At 44.7% G+C, this 27677-nt stretch overlaps 2 protein-coding genes and 1 long non-coding RNA gene across 5 annotated transcripts in view; 2 read left to right on the forward strand and 1 right to left on the reverse strand.

Moving 5' to 3' along the window:
* prune2 (prune homolog 2 with BCH domain) lies at positions 1 to 8882 on the forward strand. Of its 3 annotated transcripts, none has more exons than XM_058059059.2 (11): positions 1 to 154; positions 781 to 847; positions 1651 to 1851; positions 1922 to 2098; positions 2182 to 2284; positions 4255 to 4386; positions 4466 to 4552; positions 4635 to 4733; positions 4814 to 4852; positions 7827 to 7877; positions 7946 to 8882. In XM_058059059.2, the coding sequence occupies exons 2-11, from the start codon at positions 817 to 819 to the stop codon at positions 7977 to 7979; spliced, it is 954 nt and encodes a 317-aa protein (XP_057915042.2). In that variant the 5' UTR covers positions 1 to 154; positions 781 to 816; the 3' UTR covers positions 7980 to 8882. The 3 variants fall into 3 exon arrangements, with proteins under 3 accessions (XP_057915042.2, XP_057915068.2, XP_078650373.1); XM_058059085.2 differs by having other exon boundaries at positions 7949 to 8882; XM_078794247.1 differs by lacking the exon at positions 4255 to 4386.
* pcsk5a (proprotein convertase subtilisin/kexin type 5a) overlaps positions 8737 to 27677 on the reverse strand; it is a 26274-nt gene continuing 7333 nt past the window's right edge. Inside the window, exons 12-37 of the mRNA XM_078794248.1 lie at positions 27251 to 27439; positions 25679 to 25815; positions 25426 to 25548; positions 25055 to 25157; positions 24794 to 24984; positions 24542 to 24626; positions 23049 to 23152; positions 22795 to 22933; positions 22522 to 22637; positions 22222 to 22324; positions 21472 to 21608; positions 21206 to 21406; positions 21076 to 21144; positions 19663 to 19705; positions 19356 to 19498; positions 18093 to 18293; positions 17250 to 17333; positions 16944 to 17142; positions 15658 to 15872; positions 15344 to 15586; positions 13784 to 14023; positions 13325 to 13502; positions 12021 to 12238; positions 10961 to 11061; positions 10649 to 10847; positions 8737 to 10276 (exon numbers count right to left, since the gene is read on the reverse strand). Coding sequence (XP_078650374.1) covers positions 9840 to 10276; positions 10649 to 10847; positions 10961 to 11061; positions 12021 to 12238; positions 13325 to 13502; positions 13784 to 14023; positions 15344 to 15586; positions 15658 to 15872; positions 16944 to 17142; positions 17250 to 17333; positions 18093 to 18293; positions 19356 to 19498; positions 19663 to 19705; positions 21076 to 21144; positions 21206 to 21406; positions 21472 to 21608; positions 22222 to 22324; positions 22522 to 22637; positions 22795 to 22933; positions 23049 to 23152; positions 24542 to 24626; positions 24794 to 24984; positions 25055 to 25157; positions 25426 to 25548; positions 25679 to 25815; positions 27251 to 27439 — 4198 coding nt within the window. The 3' untranslated portion in view covers positions 8737 to 9839. The remainder of the gene's footprint in view (positions 10277 to 10648; positions 10848 to 10960; positions 11062 to 12020; positions 12239 to 13324; positions 13503 to 13783; positions 14024 to 15343; positions 15587 to 15657; positions 15873 to 16943; positions 17143 to 17249; positions 17334 to 18092; positions 18294 to 19355; positions 19499 to 19662; positions 19706 to 21075; positions 21145 to 21205; positions 21407 to 21471; positions 21609 to 22221; positions 22325 to 22521; positions 22638 to 22794; positions 22934 to 23048; positions 23153 to 24541; positions 24627 to 24793; positions 24985 to 25054; positions 25158 to 25425; positions 25549 to 25678; positions 25816 to 27250; positions 27440 to 27677) is intronic.
* The window catches only part of LOC144901138 (uncharacterized), a 3909-nt gene continuing 1811 nt past the window's right edge, over positions 25580 to 27677 (forward strand). The window contains exon 1 of the long non-coding RNA XR_013629305.1: positions 25580 to 25595. This is a non-coding gene — a long non-coding RNA (uncharacterized LOC144901138). The remainder of the gene's footprint in view (positions 25596 to 27677) is intronic.

The raw sequence follows: 27677 nt of genomic DNA on the forward strand, positions 1-27677 counted from the left end.
TCGCCCTTATTTGGTCATGGCCCAGATCATGTGACTACAAAATGGTGGAAGCTGTGAGCAGTTTGCAAGCCGAGCATCTCCGGCACGAGGCTGGCAGCAGGAAGTAGACGCTGGGATCCATGATCTGACACAAAGGAGCTTCCTCCCAGCAGCGGTGAGTAGAACTAAAAAGAGGAACGGTGAATGGTGGAGGATGAGACGTGGCAATGTCTCTGTAGGTCTTCTTCCACACGCAGAAGGCAGACAGGAAGCGGGAGTGTGAGGGGGAGGGGTCGGATGCTGTTGCGTGGAAGTGGAACAGCTCAGCATCCTCCATGAGCAGCTGATTATCATCTAGAGACGCAAGGCAGATCTATGCTTGTTGGCTGTGGTTCGTTCTTGGCTCTAACGGCCCTCGTCTATTGCGGATTTGGTTGTCGTTTGATTGGAATGAGGCTTTCAAACATGCGATGGGGGTCTTGGTGGCGGTGGGGGGCAGGGGAAGCACACAACGGGGACGGGTTGTTGTGATGATGTAATATGAGTGCTCAGCTTCCTCTTCCTGCTGTCCTCTCTGTCTGCTCCTCTTTCAAACCTTTACTTTGAAAATGAACTGTTGCCTTGTGCACATGTACCTAATCATTTGTCCTGGTGGTATTTTCCAATAGCCACAATCCACACTAGATATTAGTTGATATTATTTTCAGCATGGCCCGCTAGTAGAAGACATATGGAGATGATTTACACCATTAAAATATTCATCTATTTATGTATTGGTGCAATTCTGGTGTCGTATTATAGGTCCTCCTACAGTTGGACCCGATTTCGGAGCCCAAAATGAACTCTGAGGGAAGTGAAAGTAGACCTGGTAAGTCTGTGTGAGTGATGCCATTGCATTAAAACACATTGGCTCATAAAACAACACTATTTTTACCGTAATAGGAATGCAAATATCTTTTTTAAAACATAGCATTTAAAAAAATTATCGTGCATGTATTTGCATAATTTGCATATTCCGACTCTCATCATGATTATTGCAGCAAGATTTATATTTCTTATATTTATTCATTATATATATATTTAGTATATATATATACTATTTAAATGTTAAATGAATCGATATTCTATATTTAAATTATATTTTTATTATATTTATGATATATAATTATGGACAGATTTTTTAAAATTAATTATCATAGTAAATCTGGTAAAAAAAAATTCCAAATGTATTTTATTTATGTTTGTTTATTCCATTTGTTTTTTAACACTTTATTTGTTGTTATTTTATTTGGGTTTTTTTTTGGACCGGTTTTATTTTGTGTTTATTTATTTGCAATTAATTTATTTTCTTTTATTTGTTTTTTGACTGATTTATTGTATATTGTTTGTGATTTCATTTTAGTTGTTTTTATTTTTTGCAATTTTATTTGTTTTTTGACTGATTTTATTGTATTTTGTTTTATTTTTTTAAATGTATTTGTATTTTATTTTATTTTGGGCACAGAGTTCCACTGCCCCACTCAGCAGAGAAAGTGCAAAGGAACATTCATGAAAAAATCAGTCTGATCAATTTTGCAATTGAATCATTCTTATGGCAGAAAAAAGTAGTGCTGGATATGGTGGGGCACTGCCAAATTTGCCCCTCATGCTAAATCCCAACTTTCATTTTAGTGCCGCCCACCTCCCTACCTCTGAAAGGGGGCGCCACCCAACGTAAGAAGCTATCGGCCCCACGTATCAGCCTCTCTCTGGACCAGAGCGAGGACGACTTGGGGGAGACGCCGGATGACCTTGACATCAATGTCGATGACCTCGACACTCCGGATGAAGGAGATTACTTGGACTACACGGACCACGAGATGGACTGGGAAGGTGGGTTAAGCCAACGACGTAACCAACCCCCGATGCTTCATCGGGTCTATCCGTGTCACATGTCAATAAGATCCCAAAGCGGCCGGGCGAAGCCGGACGAGCGAATCGTACAACTCTATCCCGACTTACAGCGCCGAGGAGGAGCGTCAGGACGGCAAACTGTGGCGGACGGTGATCATCGGCGAGCAGGAGCACCGCATCAACATGAAGGTCATCGAGCCCTACATGCGAGTCATCTCCCACGGAGGTAGCCGATTGGATCAAATATTAAAATCAAAATAAATACTACGTGAAGTTCTATATTTCTCGTTGGTGTTGTTTTGTATTCAGGCTATTATGGCAACGGTGTGAATGCCATCATCGTGTTTGCCGCCTGTTTCCTGCCAGACAGCGACAGAGACGACTACCATGAGATCATGGAGAACCTCTTCCTGTGAGTACTTTTGTAAGATTTCACTATATAACAACATTAATGTAATTATTGCAATATTTTGATGATAAATTCAGGTTGAAATGATGGCGCTCATCAAGTTAAAGCGCTGTCATGCTAAATGACATGAATCTACTCCACCAAAACAATCTGCGTTGGCCTCAAGTTGTTTTATTCCTCGCAGCCAACAACAGAAAAATGGCCGCGCTGCATTCGCACCTTGCACATCTTCGCTTAACCGCCGCCGACAGTTCTCTCGCCAGAGGCCGGTGCCAGTGACCTGAGAGAGTCACGGCAGTGAAATAAAAATAAAAATAAAGCTAGGTCGCAAATGTCCACAAGCAGGCGAGAGTTTGGCGTGAATCTGGCGTGTCGATGCTCAGATGTTTTTTTTTCCACGGTAAAGAAGCTGGAAATAGAAGTGTTGCAGGGTGCATGCTGAGACACCCCCTCTGTGTTAATGTGTCCACTGTTGACTTGGCACACTTGCATTTCATGCTTGGCCGGAGTTGTTGGGATCCTGCAGGCTGCTCTGTGAAAGATATGCACAAATGCCGGCACGGTGGACACAAATAAAAGGATGCTCTTCAGCTCCTCCGTGCCAGATGGACACATGGCTGGCCGACGCGATCTGCATCTGTGTCGGTGATGCGCGATGACAAAGCTTACGATGTTTCTTATACCAGGAATACCAGGAATTGATGGTGCCGGGAGAACAGGGAAAAGTCAATGAAGTGTGAGGAGTCATGGGGGAAAAACACTTCCTACTAATACTGACTACTCATACTCGTACACTGGGTGGGAGGCGACCTTTGATTGGTCTTCAAGCTCTATTTAGAACGACACGCTCCAAATTCAACACATAGGTCATCTGTGTAAGAAATAATAATAATAACAACTCTTACTCTACTTACTCTACTACTATTTGAAAAATACCAACTACACAACTGTTATTTCTGCTACAAAAGTGCCACTATTATGCTAACATTAGCATGCCAACACATAATAATAGTTAGCAATACCAACATTAGCATGCTAACACCTAGCATATCAATGCAAAGTGTCTATATCCTGTATATGTCTACCTATGACATACTACTACTACTATTATAAAAATAACAACTAGACAACCGTCATTTCTGCTACAAAAGTGCCACTATTATGCTAACATTAGCATGCCAACATATAATAATAGTGCAAAGTGATTATATAACAGTCTACCAATGAAAATGGCTAAAAATGCTACCTTGCTAATATTAGCGTGTTAGCAAAACCAACATTAGCATGCTAACAGCGAGCATAACAATGCTAAGCGTTTATATATCCTATATGTGTCTACCTATGAAAACGGCTAGAAATGCTAGTATGCTAATGTTAGCATTATTAACATGCGAACATGTTAGTAACATGTTAGTAATTGTGCATGCTAACACCTAGCATAACAATGCTAAGCATCTATATCCTAATGTGTCTACCTATGAAAATGGCTAGAAATGTGAGTATGCTAATTTTGGCATTGTTCACATGCTAACATTAGCATGCTAACACCTAGCATAATAGTCTTAAGTGTTTATACAGTATGTGCCTACTTTTGAAAACAGCAAGAAATGCTATGCTAATGTTTGCATGAGTACTACGACTACTAGTGCTATGAAAACTGAAAAAAAACCAAAAACTATTACTAGTACGTCTACTACCACTACTACAAGTACTGTTATAAAATTAACAACTACACTACCACTTCTTCTGCTGCTGCAAAAACTACTACTACTATTACAGTTCCCGCTCCTAGTTTTATCGTTAACAGTACTTCTAGTCCTGCTGCTGCGACAGCAACAACAATGTTTACCACCAGTACTATTGTTGCTACCACTACTACTAACATAACACCACAAGAGCAGCGAGAGTGGTTGAGTTGACAACGGTGTCATGATCAATGATATGGACTGTGTATGGTTTGTGTGTGCGGTCAGCTACGTGATCAGCACTCTGGAGCTGATGGTGGCAGAAGACTACATGATCGTGTACCTGAACGGAGCCACGCCCCACAGGAGAATGCCAGGCTTGGGCTGGCTGAAGAAGTGCTATCAAATGATTGACAGAAGGTGGTCAGCACGCATCAACGTGTCAAGCGTGAGGCCGAAACTAAAAGCCAACGCGTGCTTGTCCTTTTTCGTCATTTAGGCTCAGGAAGAATTTGAAATCCTTCATCATTCTGCATCCATCTTGGTTCATCAGGACCATTCTCGCCATCACCAAGCCCTTCATCAGGTACGCCTCTTCCATATTTTGCTGTGTTTTTGAATACCCAAACATGGCATTCGGTAATTGTAGCTTAATCTACGCACTGTAGCACCAAGTTCAGCAGCAAGATCAAGTACGTCAACAGTTTGGGCGAACTGGAAGATCTCATCCCCATGGAGTACATCCACATACCAGAGTGCATCATTAGGTGAGTCGCTCACACTCACACATAGCTCCGCCCCTCCACTCATTGACACCCTCTTACTCCTTCTCACCTCTGACCTCCAGACTTGACCAGGAACTGAAGGAAGCAGGCGAGAATTCCAAGTAAGAAAACACGCTTGCTAGCTCTTACACACTGATACTAAAAAGCAGGATTAGAATCAGTGTGTCGCTAGGAATGAGTGAATCAGTGTGTTGCGAGGAATGAGTGAATCAGTGTGTAGATACGAAAGAGAATTAGTGTGTCGCGATGAAAGAGGGAATCAGTGTGTCACTATGAACAAGTGAATCAGTGTGTCGCTATGAATGAGTGAATCAGTGTGTCGCTAGGAACGAGTGAATCAGTGTGTCGCTATGAATAAGTGACTCAGTGTGTCGCTTTGAAAGAGTGAATCACTGTCGCTATGAACGAGTGAATCAGTGTGTCGCTATGAACGAGTGAATCAGTGTGTCGCTATGAATGAGTGAATCAGTGTGTGGCTACAAAAGAGAATCAGTACGTGGATACGAAAGAGAATCAGTGTGTCGCTATAAACGAGTGAATGAATATGTTGCTATGAAGGAGTGAATCAGTGTGTCGCTATGAACGAGTGACTTACCGTATTGCTATGAACGAGTGAATCAGTGTGTCGCTATGAACGAGTGATTTACCGTATTGCTATGAAGGACTTTGTAGTCATATCATCAGACCTGCGTCCGCATGTTCTGGACTCACGGGTGAAGAGAGGGGCTGAGCTGTCAACTGATCACCACCTGGTGATGAGTTGGATTAGATGGCGGGGAAGATGCTGGACAGACCTGGTAGACCCAAACGAGTAGTGAGGGTGTGCTGGGAACGTCTGGCAGTCTCCCGTTCGTCGAGTCTTCAACTCTCACCTCCGGCAGAGCTTCACCTGCATCCCGGGGGAGGACCGGGATATTGAGTCCGAATGGGCCATATTCCATGCCTCCATTGCTGAGGCAGCTGACTGGAGCTGCGGCCGCAAGGTGGTTGGTGCCAGTCGTGGCGGCAGGCCCCGAACCTGATGGTGGACACCAGAGGTCAGGGCCGCCGTCAAGCTGAAGAAAGAGTCCTATCGAGCCTTGATGGCTTGTAGGACTCCGGAAGCAGCTGACAGGTACCGTCAGGCCAAACGGTCCGCGGCCTTGGCGGTTGTCGAGGCAAAAACTCGGGTGTGGGAGGAATTCGGTGAGGCCATGGAGCACGACTTTTGGTCGGCCTCGAAGAGGTTCTGGCAAACCATCCGGCACCTCAGAAAAGGGAAGCAGTGCCCAGTCCACACTGTTTACAGTGGAGATGGGGGCCTGCTGACCTCAACTGGGGATGTCGTCGGACGGTGGAAGGAATACTTTGAGGCCCTTCTCAATCCCACTGACATACGTACCTTCCATAGAAGAAGCAGAGTCTGAGAACACATACGTGGACAGTGCCATCACCGTGGCTGAGGTATCTGGGGTGGTTAAACCGCTCCTCAACATCGTCTCTTCAACATTGCGTGGAAGTCGGGAACAGTACCTTTGGATTGGCAGACCGGGGTGGTGGTCCCCCTTTTCAAGAAGGGTGACCGGAGGGTGTGTTCCAACTACAGGGGGATCACACTCCTCAGCCTCCCTGGGAAAGTCTATTCCAGGGTGCTGGAGAGAAGGGTACGACCGTTGGTCGAACCTCTGTTACAAGAGGTCCAATGTGGTTTTCGTCCTGGTCGTGGAACACTGGACCAGCTCTACACCCTCACAAGGGTGCTTGAGGGTGCATGGGAGTTTGCCCAACCAGTCTACATGTGCTTTGTGGATCTGGAAAAGGCATTCGACCGTGTCCCTCGTGGCGTCCTTTGGGGGGTGCTCCGGGAGTACGGGATTGGTGGCGCGCTACTATGTGCTATCCGGTCTTTGTACAAACGGGGCAGGAGTCTGGTTCGCATTGCCAGTAGTAAGTCAAGCCTGTTTCCGGTAAACGTTGGCCTCCACCAAGGCTGCCCTTTGTCACCGATTCTGTTCACAATTTTCATGGACAGAATTTCTAGGCGCAGCCAAGGTGCTGAGGGAGTCCAGTTCGGGGGCCTTAGAATCTCATCTCTGCTATTTGCAGATGATGTGGTTCTTATGGCCTCTTCGGGCGTGACCTTCAGCGTTTACTGGGACGGTTTGCATCTGAGTGTGAAGCGTCTGGGATGAGACTCAGTACCTCCAAATCAGAGGCCATGGTTCTCAGTCGGAAAAGGGTGGAGTGCTCCCTCCGGGTTGGGAATGGGGTCCTGCCCCAGGTGGAGGAGTTTAAGTTTCTCGGAGTCTTGTTCACGAGTGAGGGAAAGTGGGAGCGTGAGGTCGACAGACGGATTGGTGCAGCCTCGGCAGTAATGCGGTCGCTGTACCGGACCGTCGTGGTGAAAAGAGAGCTGAGGCGGAGGGCAAAGCTCTCAATTTACCGGTCGATCTATGTTCCCACCCTCACCTATGGTCATGAGCTTTGGGTCATGACCGAAAGAATGAGATCGCGGATACAGGCGGCTGAAATGAGTTTCCTCCGTAGGGTAGCTGGACTCACCCTAAGAGATAGGGTGAGGAGCTCAGTAATCCGGGAGGGGCTCAGAGTAGAGCCGCTTCTCCTTCACATCGAGAGGAGTCAGTTGAGGTGGCTCGGGCATCTAGTCCGGATGCCTCCCGGAACAGTCCCCGGGGCAGACCTCGGACACGCTGGAGGGACTATGTCTCACAGCTGGCCTGGGAACGCCTTGGTGTCCTCCCGGTGGAGCTGGAGGAGGTGGCGGGGTAGCGGGAAGTCTGGGCTTCCCTACTAAGACTGCTGCCCCCGCGACCCGGACCTGGATAAGCGGAGGAAAATGGATGGATGGATGGCTATGAAGGAGTGAATCAGTGTGTCGCTACAAAGGAGTTGACGTTTCCAAGACAGTTTTGCAGAACTGCTAGGAACATGAATTTCATGAATGAACATGAATGAGTGTGTCATGACACAGCAATGTAGCATCATTACTGCCAGTAATGAAACTTGGACAATTTACACCTTAAATAAAAAGTCTGATGGATTAAATTCCTTACAATTCCATTTTTGTCATTGCAGAATGAATAGTTTTTTGCTGGGACCAGAGCCAACGGCTGCTGACAGAACGGCGTAAGTGTGTGTGTGTGAGCGGCCATAAACACACTCGTCTTTTATTTAACTCTCATTTGTCTTCTCAGCAGAGCAGATGAAGCCGGCGCCAGCGCTCCTTAGAGTCACTGTCTTGTGTGTGTGAGTGTGTGCGTACGTGTGTGTGTGTGTGCTGGGCAAAAACACCCTATTCTAGACCTGAATATGCCAACTAGTAAAAGGAATACCACTAAGTCCCATCCACACGTGAAGGAAGAGTAGATGTCATTTCCGTGGAATACATCAGCACCTCCAATCTAGCGTGTGTAGTGTCGTGTTGTTATTGTTGTTGTGTGCATGACAGGAAGTGAAGCAATAACAACAATAATATCAGCCAATCACCCTGCTCACACACATCACCACTATCAGTGTTTCTGTCTTTCAGAATGAAGTGCAATTTAAAAAAAAAAAAAAAAAAAAAGAAACAAGAAGATTAATAGTAGCTATGCAGCACTCTGCTTGATTTCATGTAGCCTCACTGGACACGCTCTTTTTAACATTTAATTATCATTTAAAATGATTAAATTAGAAAAATATGAGAAACTTTCTAAGTGTGTTTTGTTCCTAAATTATATTGAAAATATTTTTTTTAATTTAAAAATATATTATTTATTTTCATTTTAGACTAAACTATACAAGTCAAGATATGTAGAGGTATACATATGTTAAATAAAGCCTTCTGCTGGTGTGTGTGTGTGTGCGTGTGTGTGTGTACCAAACGAAGAAGCCGGTGAGTGTAAAAAAAAAAAAAAAAAAAATACCCAAGCATGAGTGATGTGCTACTGGAGTGTATGTTTTTGGTCACTTTTGTCTTAGCAAAAATATCATCATGAGGATGAAGCACAATATCTTGTAGGTGTGTGTGCGTGCCTTTGTGCATTAGTGCATGCATCCTATCTATCCTCCTTAGTTCCATGATGATCCCACGTGCACACGAACAACGGTCACCGCCAACTTGTAGTTCATTAATAAATAGACTTGTGTCTGAACGTTTTGTGACGTTTGGTTCTTACAAATTACTTAACCGAGGTAGAACGAGTCAATGAATCGTGTCATGTGATTTTTCTACAACTTTATTCAACAGAATTCCTCCATTGACAAAAGTATTGGGACATGCCTCTTGGGAACTCAACTGGTGTAGGCGTAATCCTGTCCCAATACTTCTGTCCATGTGGTGCGTTTTCAATTTCTAAGCCAGTGAATGCAAAAACAAATAAAATAAAACACACAACTTACATATTTCCTCATGTAGTGGCCTGGGTGAACATTTCAGCAGGATGGTGTAGAAGCGCGTGTTTATAATATTGAACAAAATATTAGAAATATTTATTTTCACACATAAATAACATTAAATAAAATAACAATTAACACCTCTAGTCAATTAATCACCAAGTCTACAAACACAAGTAACTGCTGGGGTCTCTTATTATTGCCAGGTCAAAAAACAATGGCTGTGGCTGTAGGCAACCTCCTGATGTAGTTTGTTAATTCATGCTGACTCAGCAGTTTTCGGAACATCGGTTCTGTTGCTGCTGTGTTGTGCAATATATTTGTAAATATACTTAAAAGATACGTTTCCACTTTTTCATGCACACCGAATCATTATTGAAGTCTAAAATTGTAATTGTGGTTTAAACACCCCGTGTTACCCCGTTTACGATACAACATCGTATATATGTATATACGGCACAAGATGCTAGTTTAAGTTGTGCAGGCGTCACAGCGTCTTTGCGTACATCCTGTAAGGTTATGTTTAATGAGTTATGTTTGTTTACATGCTTTGGTGGGTGCTGCTGTTTTGGGTAGCAAGCAATTTATAGACTGAAAAAAAACAAGCCACGCCCTTATTTTGTTGGGGAGCACACACACGTGGGAGACGGCATCTGAGAGAACGAATCTAAAGATGGCTACTGTATAATATCTTACTCCATGGTCGTCCATGCTTCATCTGTAAGTGTAGCTCTCGTCGTCGTACTCCAGCTCGTCCTCGTCCTCTCCCAGGTGTCCGTAGCGGAACTTCCTGTACACGGTTCCATCCTGGCTCATGTAGACAATGTCCTCCTCGTCATCGTCGTCGCCATCATCTTTACCGGCCGAGCAGCGCCCGTGGAAGTCGACAAGCTGAGTGTCTTTGTAGCGGCCTCCGTAGGAGGCAGAGGAGGAGGAGCTGGCGTGACCGCCGCCGGAGTCCAGTTTCTCGTAACCACGTGGCTTAGCATCAGAAGGCATCCTCTTGGAGCGTGAGTGCTGGATGAGGAAGATGGCGGCGACTAGTGCGGCCACCAGCAGGACGCAGGCGACGATGAAGACCACCAGGTTTCCCCTGGACTCTTCTTCCTCCTCGTTCCGGAAGGCCAAGTTGGTGCTGAGGACGCACTCGCCTGGTAAAACACGGCCCTTATATGCCCGTACATTCATGCCCAAAATGATGAAAGTCCCTATGCAAGTCTCCTATAGTCAAGTGTGTGGTCTACGTAAGCAAATAAACCACAGGGTAAAAAAAAATGGCATTAACAGCTGTGGCTGTAGGCAACCGCCTGATGTAGCTTCTTTGAACTTCACAAGAAGAATCAGAAGTGGTCCGAGTCCAGCAGCTTTATCCGTCTCTGCATGTGCTTTAAAATCTGGGTGGCTCAGCTATTACAACATCGGTTCTGTTACTCGGCTTTGTCCACCCGTGAGTCAGTGAAACTCGAGTCGGTCTTTGTTAACAAGCTTTGTTAACGAGGGTAATACAAATCCAAGAGTCTCACCTCTTGTTTCCGTGCAGTTACAACAGTCCTTCACCTTCCTTGTCGCCGCCCCTTCGTCATCCTCGTGGCGGCAACAGAGGAGACAGCGCCCCCCGGCTTCTAAGATGGCCTGTGCGGGACACAGGGTGCAGTCAGCTGGGCCAGGTCCTCGACACTGAAGGCAGGAAGTGTCACAGTCCTCGCAGGTGTGACCGGAACCCTGGCAAAGGGCCACAGAGGTGAGCCATTGATCATGTGTCAGACTCAATGAGGCGAGGCATAGCGTCCAATAGCGTGAAGGGACCGAAATCTGGTAAATATAGATGATACTACCTTGATTAGAGGGAATCTGCCCGTGTCGCACACAGACACGCACGTCCCGCCTGACAAAAGGTAACCTGGTCTACAGGAGTCACAGGAGTGAGAGCTCTTACCTGCAGGGATGCAAATGTAACAATGTAGGAAGACATCTTTAATGATGTAGATCATCATAGTATGGGAAGACTTCCGATTATCCATGCTGATAGTTGATATCACACTTATTGCTAGTATGCTAATGTTAGCATTGTTAACATGCTAACATTGGCATGCTAATGTTGGTTAATGTTAGCATTGTTAACATGTTGTTAACAATGTGTCTACCTATGAAAACAGCTAGAAATGCTAGTATGCTAATGTTAGCATTGTTAACATGCTAACATTAGCATGCTAACACCTAGCATTACAATGCTAAGCGTCTACATCCTAAATGTGTCTACCTATGAAAATGGCTAGAAATGCTATTATGCTAATGTTAGCATTGTTAACATGCTGCTACGAAAACTATGGGAAGTATGGGAAGCCTTACAATTATCCTTGCTGATAGGTGATATCACACTTATTGCTAGTATGCTAATGTTAGCATTGTTAACATGCTGACATTGGCAAGCTAATGTTGGCTAATGTTAGCATTGTTAACATGTTGTTAACAATGTGTCTACCTATGAAAACAGCTAGAAATGCTAGTATGCTAATGTTAGCATTGTTAACATGCTAACATTAGCATGCTAACACCTAGCATTACAATGCTAAGCGTCCACATCCTAAATGTGTCTACCTATGAAAATGGCTAGAAATGCTATTATGCTAATGTTAGCATTGTTAACATGCTGCTACGAAAACTATGGGAAGTATGGGAAGCCTTACAATTATCCTTGCTGATAGGTGATATCACACTTATTATTGGCGCCTTCAGTGGTGTTATTTACTTAGTTCTACATATACTTTTTTGTTTCCTGCAACATCAGAAATTTGCAGTTTGTTTCGCTGTTTTTTCTACAGGGTTAGTGAACGCATGGCAAATTTTACAGCCTGTTATTAATTTTGACGCAACTGGTTTGAGTCTTTGCTGTACCTGAGCATGACGCACAGCTAGCGTGACAAAGTCGGCAGTCTGCGTTCTCTGCGTCTTTGTGGAAGCCCTCAGGGCATGAGGCGAGGCAACGGCCTTCTCGCTGCAAGTAGACCAGACCCAGGGCGCAGCTCAGGCAGCTGCCGGCCCCGCTCCCAGAACACTGGGCGCAACTGGGGTCGCACGGCTCGCATACCCTGGAGGCCGGGTTGCCATAGTGACTGCCAGGAAGAAAGTGTAGAGGTCAGTGTGTAGAAATGATGAATTACACAACAAACAAATGCCGTGTGTAATAGATAATAGAACATCATTCAAATATTCAGTACTTAAAATGTGACATAATGCATTCAACTGTAAAATAGGGTATTAAGTCATTATATTTTATAGTTATTTGTTTAATGAGCAATTTGTATATTTCATGACCTTTTTAATTATTTAATGACATTAAATTATTTTTCATGGACAACAGAATGCTGAAGACTAGAAAAAAAAGCAAGCCGCTATTTTGTTTCACATTTTAACAAATTAATTCCTATTTTGATTTAATTTCTATTTATTTAATTTGGCAAAAAAAAAATCATAATTATACACCACAAAGGCACTTTTTGTTCCATTTAGTCACTGCTAGAATCCGTAGGATCCAACTACGTCTCTCGTGTATTTAACCGCACATCAATTTAACGGCACATTAATTTAACTTTCTCAGTCCCTGTGCGCCAATTAAAAATCCACATCAATTAGCATTTTACAGGCACACAAAGGTCCCTTTGAATCTCGGGTGTAATTAACGCCGTTCCCCCCACAAATGCTGCACCTCACAGCAAAGAAACGTAAGCCATACGATGCAGAATCTATCAAGTGTGAAGCTGAAAATACTTTCAAAATCCTTTGAATAGTGTGTGTGTGTGTGTGTGTGTGGTAAGTGTGCTTTAATTGGTGGGTCGGGACCCCAAAGTGGGTGACGAAGCCACTTTATTGGTCAACTTTATGGGCAACTTTGCCATGCTTGAGCCAGAGGAAAGAGATGGAGTGGGTCCGTCCGACACACAACTGGAGATATCTGCTGGAGAAGAGTGGGCCATAAGAGAGGACAGCGTCACCCCGCAACATGGTTGTGAAGATATTTGAGAAGTGGGAGTTGAAAATAGTGGTCCCGCAGCCGAACCAGTGGAGAACCACTGCTTTAACCGAACTGGCAACAGAGTCCATTTTAAACTAACCAAACATATTTTAGCATTTTAAGTGAGATCCTGATGATAAAGTAATGATTTTGAGTATGTAGAATATAACAAATAAATATAACTTACCTGTGGCGACACGTCTCCACACACTCTTTTCCGTCTCGAAACAGGCTGTCCTTGCAGGTCAGACACTCGTGACCGTGCTTTCCCACGCACGACTGACAGCTCGGGTGGCACGGTTCACATTTCTGACGCAAATCATCTGCGTACAAGCCTGGCGGGCATTGATCCATACAGGTGCCATCTACAACAACAAATGTACAGTATGTTTCCATGCAGAGGTATGACGCTAGCATATGTGTTTTGGAATGTGTACCTGGAGAAAACATGCATGTAAACTCCATACAGAGATACCCAAAGGAGATTCAAACCCATATCTTGTTATTATATTGAGTAATATGAGTGTAAAGGTGACTATAGGGGTGTTAGTTCACATCTAGAGGGCTCTACTAATGTTTAGAAGGTCATGAGCAGGTATTACTGTACTTTTAATGCCAGTTATGTATTTTTCAATGTCAAACTCACTGAATAGGAAATGTCTTTGCTTGCAGCTCAAGCAGTGGCTCTTCCCGGGACCGGAGCAGCGGTGGCAGTATTTGTGACACGGGCGGCATTCTCCGTATTGGTCGAGATACTGATGCGGTGAACAGTCGTCGGCCAATGGCATGCAGCGGCCTTGGCCCTCCTCCAGCCTGTGGTCCTCTTTGCAGCTGGAGCAGGAGTCAGCCAAGGGCCCCACACAGGTCAGGCAGGACGCATCACAGTCTAAAAAAAAAAGAATTTCACCTCTAATATTTGTCTGTATGTGTCCTAAATTGAAATAGCAGCGTCCACATTTTGCAATGTCTTCTAAATATTACACTGTTGACAGCTGCTGTGTGAAGCGACAAAAGATGCGGGCATCGCCTGCAACGTTTTCCAGGGAGAAACAAAATCCGCCCTCCCTGTGTTTCCTCTCCTTTTTTCTGGAATAACAAAACCAGCCGAGTGTCTTTCTCGGGGCGAGTCTGTGCTGCGTTTGACAGCTGCCTGTCTGAAGAACGCTGCTATTTTGGTCTGAGCTAAAAAAAAAAAAAATAGAGAAAAATTATTCAGCACACTCTGAGGGAGAGAAGTTCTTAATGTAGAATAAAAAATTAGACACAAATAAATGGGATTTAGACTTTTTTTTCATAACTTTTTTATCTGAAGACCTGAATTAGAAATGCAGTTCCTTCCCAGGATTTAGATTTATTCACATACATCATCCACTTTCCGACAGCGTTGTAATGTATTAGTGGTGGTGGGCAGGGGGGTGATCACTTGGATACACTTTGAGCATTAAACTTGGTAAAACTAATCACTTTATGCTAAGTGCTATGAACAGAACATCCACATCTTAGCTCTGTGTTGACAAAGCAAATGAGTGTAATATCTAATAATCGGTTACCGGTTTCAAAACCCTCATACCCTTCCTGTGGTGTGGGAAGAGGTCCAGCGCGGCCACGATGAGGAAATACTTTGTCACGTCCTGTGTTATTCCTCCCAGTTGGAACTGGGGTTTGATGTGCTGAAACCACAGGTATGAGCTGTGTTGCCAAAAGTCGATGTTAACTTCCTTGTTAGCCTCAAGTGGCGCTGGTGTGACAAGATGTGGGCCCTGGTGGAGTTTTGCATGCCGTAGAGTGTGGATTTAGTGTCTATTTGCACATAACACTAATTAAGCACATGTTTGACGTGGTTAGCGAGCAGGCTTCACAGCTCGGAGACCCGAGTTCGACTCCACCTTCGGGCATCAGAGTTTGCATATTGTCCCTGTGTATGCGTGGGTTTTCTCTGGGTACTCCCGTTTCCTCCCACATTCCAAAAACATGCTAGGTTAATTGGTATGAATGTGAGTGTGAATGGTTGTTTGTCTATATGTGCCCTGTGATTGGCTGGCCACCAGTCCAGGGTGTACCCTGCCTCTCGCCCGAAGACAGCTGGGATACGCTCTAGCACCCCTGTGACCTTCATGATGATTGTATTGATTTGCCAAGAAAATGCGTTCCGACCTATTTTGACAATCAACGGACCAATAAGAGTGATGGATGCCATTATCATTACCTTTACACTCCCCTGTCACGACGTCCATGAAGGTATTAGAAGGACAGGCGGGCACACATGCTCCATTGTACAGAATGGCCCCGAGGTCGACGCAAGCATCGCAGTCGTTATCGTTGGGGCCGTCACACAAATCACAGTCGGGGTGGCAACGCAAACACTCCTGTCCCTCGTTATCGCTGAAGAAGCCGTCGGGGCACTCGGCCACGCACAGACCTTCGTGGAGAAAGTGATACTCCTCACAGGCTGCAAGGAGACCATTTAGTGAGGGGAGAAGATGTTAGACTTAATGGACGAAGAAGTGTTGGATTTCATACCTGTGCACTCCCCAAGGGGGCTGCACTCGTCACAGGATGGGGGGCAACGGTGGCACTTGTGGACCTGGACTATGTGACCCGGAGGACACTGGTCCACACACTGGTGGTTTTGTAGCAGCAAAGGTTCCTCGCAGCTCAGGCAGTAGGTGGCGTTCTTCTCGCAGGACGCACAACCTGCTGTGCAACTTCGACACACCTGGGCAACAGGGTAACCCCTGAAGAGACCAGCAGACGCATATCGATGGACTGTGTCTATTTTCATAGAAAAACTTTTCTGTGTAACTCTGCTAGTTGACTGCTGATGACATGATAGATGGGCGACAAAGGAAATTGTATGCAAACCGAGGCGGCATGTTGGCGTAAATTCATTCATTCATTTTTCTACCACTTATCCTCACGAGGGTTACAGGGGGTGCTGGAGCCTATCCCAGCTGTCTTTGGGCAAGAGGCGGGGTACACCCTGGACTGGTGGCCAGCCAATCACAGGGCACATATAGACAAACAACCATTCACACTCACATTCATACCTATGTACAATTTGGAGTGGCCAATTAACCTAGCATGTTTTTGGAATGTGGGAGGAAACCGGAGTACCCGGAGAAAACCCACGCATGCACAGGGAGAACATGCAAACTCCACACAGAGATGGCCGAGGGTGGGATTGAATTCGGGTCTCCTAGCTGTGAGGTCTGCGCGCTAACCACTCGACCGCCGTGTAGCCCTTTTGGCGTAAATTGTTAACCAAAAAAGACGCTAACCCTTTAACACACCACCTATTCATATTACATCAACAAAAAAAATAATTGCCTCTTGTCATCCCCCCCCCCCCCCCCCCCCCCCCACAAATATGCGACTTATAGTCCAGTGCGACTTGTTCCTTGTGCATTTTTGGTGCTAATTATACTCCAGAGCGACAGTCAAGTACATCGGCTTTCCCAGAGTTTGTGAGTAAAAACTCAAGTGGTGTTTCAAGCACTTTTCCTTGTCGAAGGTTGAAAATTTCTTCCTTGGAGGAGGTAATAAAGGTTCATCGGCCAGCCTCGTCAGTCATCTTGGCGCTAATGGACACTCAAGGAGCTCGTCTGCAAGGACACGATGCACTTGCAGTGTCAATTTAATTGCTCATAAATGTCAAGGAAGAAAAGTCAAAATCATGGCCACTGGATGTGTCAGGGATAGATTTTTTTTGGGGGGGGGGACTCTGCAGACTCTCCAGATGTGTTTTGGCAAACAATTGAGAAAGAACAATCTGTGTCGCCATATGCAAATCAATTCAGATCTCTGACCTGACACACTGCCGAACGCACTGGCCGTCCTGCAGGAAGAACGCAGCCCTCGGGTGGTTCAGGCAGCGGGTGCAACGCTCAGAATCTACGCAGTGCAAACAGCCGACCGGGCACGGCTCGCAGTTGCCGCTCACCCGGCTGCCGAAGAAAGCTCCCGGACATTTGGACACACATGTTTGCTGAGGGCTCAGGAAGTGTCCTGGCGGAGCATGGAAAGGCGAGCATGGGCAGACATGGACAGAGGAATTAGAATACATTAAAAAAAAAATACCCAGCTTGCTTAGGCGCAGTGAGATTCCGACAGACCTTTTGCACATTTTGTGCACTGGTTTTTGTCTCCCCCAGTGCAGGATTCACAGGATGGGTGACAATCCACACACTCCCCATCATCTATAGAAACAAACATTTATTCAATACATTCAATATTTTCGTAGTTTGAGTCATTTACTGTATTTTCTGGACTATAAGTCGCTCCGGAGTATAAGTCGCACAAGGCTAAAAATGCATAATTAGGGAGAAAAAAACATACATAAGTCGCACTGGAGTATATATTTTTTGCGACTTTTACAAACTACTTGACCAAAACAAGACATTACGTCCTCTTGGAAGGCAAGTTCGATCAATAAAAGAATAGAGAACCGGCTGAATAGGTGTAAGATATGCTAACACAATGGTTATTCAGCTACACAAAAAATAAACATGAACAGAAAAGGTGTCCAGTGTTTATGTAACATAAACAGTTTTTTCATTTATAAGTCGCTCTGGAGTATAAGTCGCAGGAACAGCCAACCTATGAAAAAAAGTGCGACTTATAGTCCGGAAAATACGGTAATATGATTTTTACCACTATTAGAGCCCTTTAGACATGTAATAACACCCCTATAGTCACCTTTACATACACATTACACAATATAGTAGACATAATCAGAGAAAATAAGACATAAATGTTGTGTATGTTTCAATAAATGTCTTACAGACCTGTGGACAGGAAGTGACAATACTTAACGAGATTTTGTTCAGGATTTTACAATCAATTATCTCAAAGTCTTCCTGGCAGGGGGTCAGTAACGGGCTTGCATACTTAAGTTTCCAAAAAGGGTTCAAATCCCTGATTGATTTTGCAGGAATAGAACGCTGAAGTGCTCTCACCCTTGCGAAACGTCCCAAAGGGACAGATTGCATCTGCAGACAGACACTGTCCAATTTCCAGTGTTTTGCCCTCCTCACACGACTCACAGTCGTCCATGTCGGGGCCGCTGCACGACACGCAGTCTGTGTGACACTCTTCGCAGTCGTTGGTGTCTTCATCGCCGTAGTGACCGTCAGGGCACACAGACACACACTTCCCCTCTGGAGGACAAAAACAACAAAAGATATTAATGAGTTTTTTCATGTTAACTATTCAATAGTGACAAATAAACGTGACACGTAGCCTTCCTGTCTGAACGACGGGATTAATACACTTTCACCAGGGGCATATTCAAGCACTTTCAAAGTGGATGGTAAATTACTTATTTACGCATCTACGTACATACTCGAAATAAAGATCACATTAAAAGCTATCATGCTATCAACAAAGACAATAAAGTAGCTTGTATAATATTTACACCATACTGTACCATTCTTCAAAGTACACATAATTATTTATTGAACAAGTATTGACCTGAATATAAGACGACCCCTCCTTCTCATGTCCCTTTTTTGGATTCCAAATCAGCCCCCCCACCCCCGGCTTAAGCTGCAGCTGGGAGATGCTGCTTCTTTCTTGCTTGCTCAGGGGACACGCTCTTGGATTTCTTTCACTTTTTGGACATTTAATAGTTATCGTCTTCCGGTGGGATGCCCACTTTCAAACGGTTCTTTCATAACAGGAAGTTTTCACGGTGCCTTCCGACAGCTCAAGACAAAGCTCAGCCGGGGCCTGCTGCTCCCTTTGTTGCTTTTTTGGTAACTTTTGTCATTAAAAGTATTTTTTGGCATTGTGCCTCTGCATCTGGGGCGCAGACCTACAGGGGTTTGACACAGTATATGACTGCAACTGTCACACTGCTGTGCGTAAGTGACAGGAAGAAAAGCTCAGACTTGCTCGGGAAGAAGTCATTTGGTGCCACTAGTTTGTTTTCATGGATAATTCTCTAGACCTCGAATATAAATACTCTTATGTCTACTATATTGGCTAATAAAAGAGTAGAAGTGACTATAGGGGTGTTATTTCATGTCTAGAGCGCTCTAATAATTGTAGGGTTACGGTTAGGGTTAAAAATGTATTTGGACTATGGTTTTGACTCCTACTACTAACTATTTAATTTATAAATAAGGATTCCTACTTCATGAAAATTCACTTATCACAGTCGGGTCCGGAACCAATCAGCCATGATGACTTTGACACACGTGGATTGAGCAACAGTGTACCTGACAGGAAGAGGTCAGTCTCACACCAGTAGCACTCATGCTGGTCGCAGCTCACGCAGTTGTCATCGCATGGGATGCAGGTCAACTCGTCCTCCACGCTGTACGTCTTAGCAGGGCAGTTGTTGTAGCAGCCATCCTGGAAACTGATCACAAAGACGATGAGCTCCTTCACTCAACCCGACACTCACAAAAACACCCTCAAGTTCATTTCTCCATTTCACTTTTAAGGCCAAAAACACCCTTTGACTTCTAGTGTAGCAGAGGCTGAGTAAAGGAAGGTGAGATCACACAAGGCACACAGCCTTACTTGTAAAAGCCTTCTTTGCAGGACAGGCAATGCCTGGGGTTATCTGTTGGAAGCAGACAAAATACCTCAGCTCGACTTTGAAACAGGGGGAAAAAAACCACAGTGGACCCTTGGCTCACACGGAACAACTCAGTATTTTTCAAATTTCAAGGAAAATATCACAGGGTATCAGACTATCTTGGCGGTTCAAGGAACATGCCTGTAGCCCTTTTGGATCTGGAACAGGAACATTTGCACTTTATTTTTAAAGTGTATCAAATTATGGCTCTATGGAGTAAGAAGAACACGTTAAAGTTGCTCAACACTAAATTCCCTTATCTAATAATGGTTAACAAATGCAGTTGAACAGGACATACATGAGGTTTGTTGCAGAAGTGGAAGACATACACTACTGCTCAAAAGTTTGGGATCACTCAGACATTTTTTGGGCCAGTCTGAGATATGGCTTTTTCTTGGCAGTCCTGCCATGAAGTCCAGCATCCTGAAGTCGCCGTTTCACTGTTGATACTGACCCTGGTGTTTGACGGGTACTATTTAGTACAGCTGCCAGGTGACAACATGTGAGGCGTCTTTGTCTTAAACTACACACTCTCAGATATTTGTCTTCTTGCACAGTTGTGCATCGTTTTTCTGTCCTTGTTAGACCCAGTTTGTGCTGCTCTCTGAAGGGAGTAGTTAACAGCATGGTAAGAGATTTTAGTTTTAGTTTCAATTTTTAGATGGCTTTTCTAATCATCTATTAGCCTTATAAAATGATGAACTTGGATTAGCAGCCATACCAGGAGATTGATGCAGAGGACTGACAGTTGTTGATAGTAGGCCTCTATGCAAAAATGTGCTTGTTCTTTTAAAATCATCTGATTAATTTTAATTGCTTGTGAAATGGATAAAAATGTTTGTGAAAAGGAAAAACTGTTTGTGAAATGCATGAAAATTACTTTTTCTTTGGAAAACAAAGACATTTGCAAGTGATCCCAAACTTTTGAGCGGTAGTGTATGTTAAAAAGGAGCTTGTTAATGTTTACAAGCACGTACGTAAGGTTTTTCCAAAAGAAATGTGCAAAATTCTCTTCAATATTTACAAAAACACGGTAGCTGTGTTGACGTTTGCACATCAGACCATTGAATTGTCTGTGATATTTAAAAATATAGCTGTACATTAACTTATATTCCTTAAAAGCAAAGACAAAATGCATACATTAGGTTGTTAAAACTTGAAAAAGTTTCTTCAAGTGTGAGATTTGCTGAAAACCACATCAGTCATTGGTGTCAATGTGAGCTTCCTCATGACCCTGAAGATGATGAGTTGTATATAAAAGTCATGGATGGATGGATGGACACATTGGGACCCGAGGTGACCTCCTTTATATACTATTTCTAAAAATGTAACAAGGAGGCCATGTCAAGACTTACACAAGACGCACTGCCGACAGCCCTCCTCGCAGGCCATGCAGTCGCTGTAATCTGGATCTTCTACTTCTCCTAGAAAAGATGTAATCCAGTCAACATATGAACTCAGAGGTAGTCATGTGACTTTGCTTGCCTTCTCCACACTCCAGCTTGACACACGCGCCCTCTGAGACATAGTAGGAGGAGTTACACTGCAGACAGTGGGCGGAGCTCGTGCAGAGTCTGCAGTGGTCCGAGCAGGGCTCACAGCTCCTCTCCCTGGTGTGGTAGAATGCCTCGGGACAGGTGTCCAAACAGCGGCCTTCGTGCAGGTAACGCTCCATTCCAAACTTATCTGCAGTGGTTAGTGGTTGGTTTAATCTATATCGTTTAATTGATTTGGCATGGGGTGGTCATTACCAGTGTCACAGCTGGTGCAGTTAGCAGGCCCCGCCTCTACACAAGTGGCACAGGTGTGATCGCACAGGTGACACCGCCCACCCAACTGGTACTTGCCCCTGGCGCACTCCACTAAGCAATGGCCCTGGTCTAGAGCGCTGCAACAACAAGAAAAAAACAGAGGGAATTAGCTTGTAGCTAATTAGAGTAGCAAACAACACCCCGCCTCTCACCTGAAGTCAGCTGGGATAGGCTCCAGCATACTACTGTGAGGATACTAATGGGGATAAGCGGTATAGATAATGGATGTATGTATGTGTTAATTATGCTAAAAATGTAATGTAATTAATGAAATACATTTGTTCATTCATTCATTCATTTTCTACCGCTTATCGCGGGGTCGCGGGGGGTGCTGGAGCCTATCCCAGCTGCGAGAGGCGGGGTACACCCTGGACTGGTGGCCAGCCAATCACAGGGCACATATAGACAAACAACCATTCACACTCACATTCATACCTATGGACAATTTGGAGTGGCCAATTAACCTAGCATGTTTTTGGAATGTGGGAGGAAACCGGAGTACCCGGAGAAAACCCATGCATGCACGGGGAGAACATGAAATCTAGCTCCTAGCTGTGAGGTCTGCGCGCTAACCACTCGACCGCCGTGCCATTTTCATGATCATTTGTCAAAATGTTTTTCAGCACCTTACTGTTTTAAATTCATCGTACCGTATCCTATTGAGGTCATTAGCATTGGAATCCGACTCACCGTGAAGCAGGACAGCTGATGCACTCCCAGTTTTGCAGTCCTGCGCACTTCTGGCACGTCGGGTGACATGGCTGACACTGTCCATTACTGTCTTGGTACTCTGCTGCAGTTACACAATCAAAACAACATTTCCGGCATTAATATTTTGGCCTCTGAGGAAGCACTTCAGTCATGATGTTACGCTGTTGTCAAAGCGATGACGGTTAAAACGTGTGAAAACAAACAGCTCAATGTGTGCACGCTGCTTTATATTATGTTTATTTAGAGGACGTGAGCCAATAAAAGCTGGCAGAAGCTGACCATCTGCGCATGCCGTGTTGAGTACACACTCCCCCTCCTGCAGGCTGTGACCGCTGGAACAGCTGCTGCAGTTGGCTTGGCTCGGCCCGACACAGGTGAGACAGCTGGCGTCGCACCTGTAGAGGTAGAGCACATCGACAGCATTGCGGCACATAACAACAACAGTGGAACATGCACACACACACACACACACAGGAGGCAAGCAGCAGAACAAGGCCTGCCATCAGCAGATAAACAAGCCACCCACACCTGAACACACACCAGTGAGCTCACCTCCTACACATCCTGTGCCCATCAGCTATCTCCGGGTTTGGCTCTGTAGCGAAGAAGCCGCCACTGCAGGAGGGAACACACCTCCATTCCTCCATGAAGTAGCCTTGTGTGCATTGTGTGCACGCCTCGATGCCTGCACCTGATGCCGCGTGGGACGGACAGGAGAAAGGTAAGACCGTCACACAACAGCGTTTTCCTCTTAGTCACACTTCCCTCGAGTCAGTGCGCCCCTCTCGTGACATTTGACCTCTCACCTGCACAAGCAGCGCAGACCCGGTGGCAAGCTTTGCACAGGCCCTCCCCCTCGTCGTGGTAGAATCCTGCCGCACAGCTCGGCTGGCACCGGTTCCCGCGCAGACTGGAGAGAGGGCGGAGAGAGCATGAGGGAGCGTGACAGCCACAGCCAATCACGCGACGGCGCAAGGCTGACTCACCGCCATTAGCCCGCGAGCTTCGCTTACCAACCCACAGTTGCCGTTGCAAGCGCTAGGTGAGCTGAGTCACGGAGAGCAGAAGACGGGGGGACTTCAAACTCAACAATACGGTTTAATTTGTCAGAAGGGTGCAGTGGCGTAGTGTGGGATGCCAAGGGCCCAGGTGGGGCAGGTATAGAGGCTTTATACCTGTATAGCTGGTGTGGGATTAGAGGGGCTCTACCATCAAGTCATTCTATCATTGAGCCCCCGTAATCCCACTTCCTTGGAGCACATGCACACTTTCAGGAAACGCTGACCTATTTAAGCACAATGCATCCAATTGCTGCAAGAACTTTTATTAGAAAACTATTTAAACAAGTTATAACGTCATATGGACCAGTACTGGTGACACTTTTTAACTCCCGCAAATTTAACAGCAGTTAAATTTAGTGAGCCCAAAGGGAGGGAGGCTGACATCTTTGCAGCATTGCTGTTATGGGAAAACCTTTAAATAGTTTTTAAAAATTTGTATTTTAAACACCTATTGGTACTTGTTTGTTTATTTATTATAATACCTTTTGACTATTATTTGATTCCCAATTGGTTGACAAGGTCGTCGTGATTGCACTGATTGGCTCTTGCCAAAAAAAGAGCTACCACTGCTCCTCACTGACTCGTGATTGGCACCATATTTAAATGATTAGTAGTAGTTCTGAAGTAAAGGAGAGGTCACAAGATTAGAACTTAGCCAAAAATTTGCCTCACCACCAACCAATGACTGCTCTGTATTAAATAGAAAATCTATAGTATACAAAAAGACATAGCAGCTCCCTCAGATGGGGGCGGCAGTGCCTGTAATGAGATGCCACGTCAGGATTAGTACCGTATTGACCTGAGGAGGGAGAAGCTGACCCTGAACATCAGACAACCCCATTTTTGGTGTGGGTGTGAAAAGAAGAAAAGCTCAGGTGGACTTGAAAATGAGGCATTAAGTACCGCCTTTTGGACTGCATGTACGTATATATACATTTGCAGACTGATTTTTTCAGATATTTCTCTATGGAGAATACCAATGCAGTAAAAGGCAAAGAATAAGAATTCAACTGCTGTTACATTAGTAGTGTAACTTCTGTACGTATATTTTGTTTCGTCCTTCCTTGTGATACTCAGCTAATGTGAAATGGAAAATAGTCAAGATAACCCTTATCTGCAGATGCAGACTTGTAAAAAAAAAATATATATATAGTGTCATTGTACGACGCGGCAGAGCGCACGCGACCTGTATTGTTTACTAAGCAGTGGGGGGGGCTCATCAAAGGCGTTGTCTTCACCTCGTGTCTGCTTTGCATTCCGTGCAGACGCTGGAGGAGGTGCACCTCAAGCAGTTCTCGCTGCACTTTCTGCACATATTTGCATCTATGGGGGGGGAATCAAACAATACGCCCGAATGATTTATCAGACTTACACACACACAAACACACACCTCGACAGTCTGGAGGCTTCTAAGCAAATGTTTCATTGACTTTCTAGCATTGGTAGATGTTTTCTGACTCATAAAAGGCAACGTTAACCAAATAACTAACCATGGTCCAGGTAATGGTCCTCCTGGCAGACAGCCGTGCAGCTGTTGGTCCCCTCGGTCATGTGATTACCGGGTTGACAGGAGGTGCACTGATCACTACGACTTCCTGTACAGCTCTCGCAGGAGGAGTAACAGCGCTTACAACGCCGCCGGTCCCCCCAGAACCCCCTGGGACACTCTGACACACACATCCTGTCGGATGGAAAGACAACACGGATTCGTCATGGAAATGCGAGTCTAAATCAGAGCCATCGATGCTAACCGTGTGTTATTCTTGAACTTGAGGAAAAAGTGGGAGCATGTGACGCACTGCCTCGGGCTGGGACCTTCGCAGCCGTCCTCGCTGCATTCTGGGTGGCAGGGTCCTTGAATGGTAAAGGCTCATAAACGGAATATGTTTGACACCAGGGGTGTCCAAGTTGCAGTACGTGGGCCAACAAAAGTAAAAATACAACATTTCATCACCTATAACCCAAAGCGGACACAAAGCGTGTTTTTCATTATTTAATTTCTTCTTTAGCCTTTTTTGTATAGCTTTCCCACAGTAACATGTATTATCTTTTATTTATTAAGTTCCACAACATAAAAATGGGGTTCAAGTGTCCTCCAGGGCTGTGCATGCGGAGAACATACCAGCGTATTCTTCAGTGACATCCTCATCCTTCGGCATCTCAACCGACCGCGTTCGCCGGCGACGAACAAAATACGGAGGCTCTACGGTGCCATAAATCACCAGAGACCAATCCTTCAGCATCCCTGTGGGAGAAACACAGGAGAAGAAAGAGGGAGGGGCCTGATAAGCGGTAAGTCCCACAGAGGCCTGCCGTGTGTGTTTGCATGGAGTTCTATCACAACACTGAGATCGCTACAAAGATAAAGAGCGCACCTGTTACGGAGTTTTTTCTCCCTTCAGAGGGAGAATCACAGATTTTCAAGGTCCACTCCCCAGCTGCCTGCTCCCCCCAGCAGTGTGTTGTCATGAATTCCCACTTGTGAAATCCCTCGGTGGAGTTGTCACGAGGCCTAAACGTAAACATCACATTAATACCACACAGATGCCAAAGCTGATTATCTTCACCAACGGGAATGCACACCTCACATTCTAGCAACCATCTGAAGGAATGGTAATGGTAATGGTTTAATTTCATTTGAACATGCATCAGATTACAATCGAATGCATCACATAATCAGTTCCCAGTTCCACATGTCCAAAAGGAGTAGGAAGAAGCAAAGCTTATTAAATCCTACCCCTCCATCTGGTACTTTTACAATCAGTTACATTTATTCACTTCCTGCTTTCCTAATATAATTTAAGTAATTTTAATTTTAATTTTAATTTTAATTTTAATTTTAATTTTAATTTTAATTTTAATTTTAATTTTAATTTTAATTTTAATTTTAATTTTAATTTTAATTTTAATTTTAATTTTAATTTTAATTTTAATTTTAATTTTAATTTTGGTATAAAATATAACCTGAATATAACCTGAAGTCGTCAGGGCACTACTTATGTATTGTTGAAATAGTTGGCAACACAAGTGAGTACACAGTCCTCACACACTGCCTTAATCCTCTTGGGGCTTGGAATTCACTAGACCTGCACAGGTTGTTACTGGAATTCTCTTCCACTCCTACATGACGACATCACTGGTGGATGTTGGACACCTTATGCTCCTCCTTCTTCCTTCTGCTTGAGGATGCCTCACTGGTGCTCAATTGGGTCCAGGTCTGGAGGAGACATACTTAGCCACTCCGTTACATTCAGCTGTTGGAAAACTGCCACCCGGCCCAGTTTCCCAAGAGGGCATCATGATGTGCTTCCCAATGTTGGATTGGGTGTACGAGAACAAGACAAATTACTTTTAAAGGTGACTTATTTCCATGTTTCTGACCTATAAATGTTAGAATGTTGTATTCTCGTGTTAAAGTTAATAATGATAATGAGGCATACCCAATTTTTATATTATTGTCCCTTGAGAAAATCTAAAATTCATTCATTCATTCATTTTCTACCACTTATCCTCAACATCCTAACATGCAAATTCTACACAGAGATGGCCGAGGATGGGATTGAACTTGGGTCTCCTAGCTGTGAGGTCCACGCGCTAACCACTCGACCGCCATGCAGCCCAAAATATAAAATTGTTAGAAATAAAAAATAAAATGTAGCTAAACCAAGGTAAGCAAAAATATTTAGTGTGTTTATTGCACTGCAGTTCTACACAACTGCAAACTTATTCGTAATAACAAAAACTATTGATTAAAGTTGGAGTGTGGAAAGGGATTAATTTTCCGGGAAGCGCGCCAACAAACTAAATCCCATGAAACACCACATGAGCGTCACAACTGATCTTCCGGTTTTGGTGCCAAAAGCTCTCCGGAAAATGAATCCCAGTGTGTCTTTTTTTACTGGAAGATGGCGCTAATAAGTGACTTCATTGGGAGGCAAGCTCGCTACCTTTTGTCAAGAAGCTTCGACACAGTGCCTGAAGGTGATGTGAGTGTGATGGAAAGGTCGCCACGACGACCGCAGGCAACGCTGACACGCACCACCACGTGCTCCACATATCGGATGTGCTGCTTGGATGTTCTGGAGCCGCCGGCTGTCTCCAACACTGATGTCAAGACGCGGCCTGCGGGAATTATTCTGTCATAACACAGAAAAGGATAAAGACATAAGAGACTAAGAAAGGAAGGAAGCAGGACCTACACCAGAACCCCTTAAATGCTGCTGCAGACCTGGATAAAAGTAGGATTAAAGGCAACGTGGGGCAGTGACCTACTAGAGCCAGTAGATAAACTTTTCAGACTGTATCAGTCATGCAGTTTGGAATGTACTACTGCCACCTACAGGACCGGAGTGGAACAGTACTACTGCAGCTGTT

This window comes from Doryrhamphus excisus, linkage group LG10, assembly GCF_037039965.1.
Source record: "Doryrhamphus excisus strain RoL-2023G ecotype Guam linkage group LG10, RoL_Dexc_Guam_v1.1, whole genome shotgun sequence".
NCBI lineage: Eukaryota > Metazoa > Chordata > Actinopteri > Syngnathiformes > Syngnathidae > Doryrhamphus > Doryrhamphus excisus.

What these genes read in the sequence shown, in the direction of transcription:
- prune2 (XM_058059059.2), top strand. Translation starts at nt 817, where the DNA reads ATGAACTCTGAGGGAAGTGAAAGTAGACCTG. An exon ending in ATCATGGAGAACCTCTTCCT is followed by an intron (nt 2,285 to 4,254) that starts GTGAGTACTTTT and finishes GTGTGCGGTCAG; the next exon opens with CTACGTGATCAGCACTCTGG. An exon ending in GAAGCAGGCGAGAATTCCAA is followed by an intron (nt 4,853 to 7,826) that starts GTAAGAAAACAC and finishes TTGTCATTGCAG; the next exon opens with AATGAATAGTTTTTTGCTGG.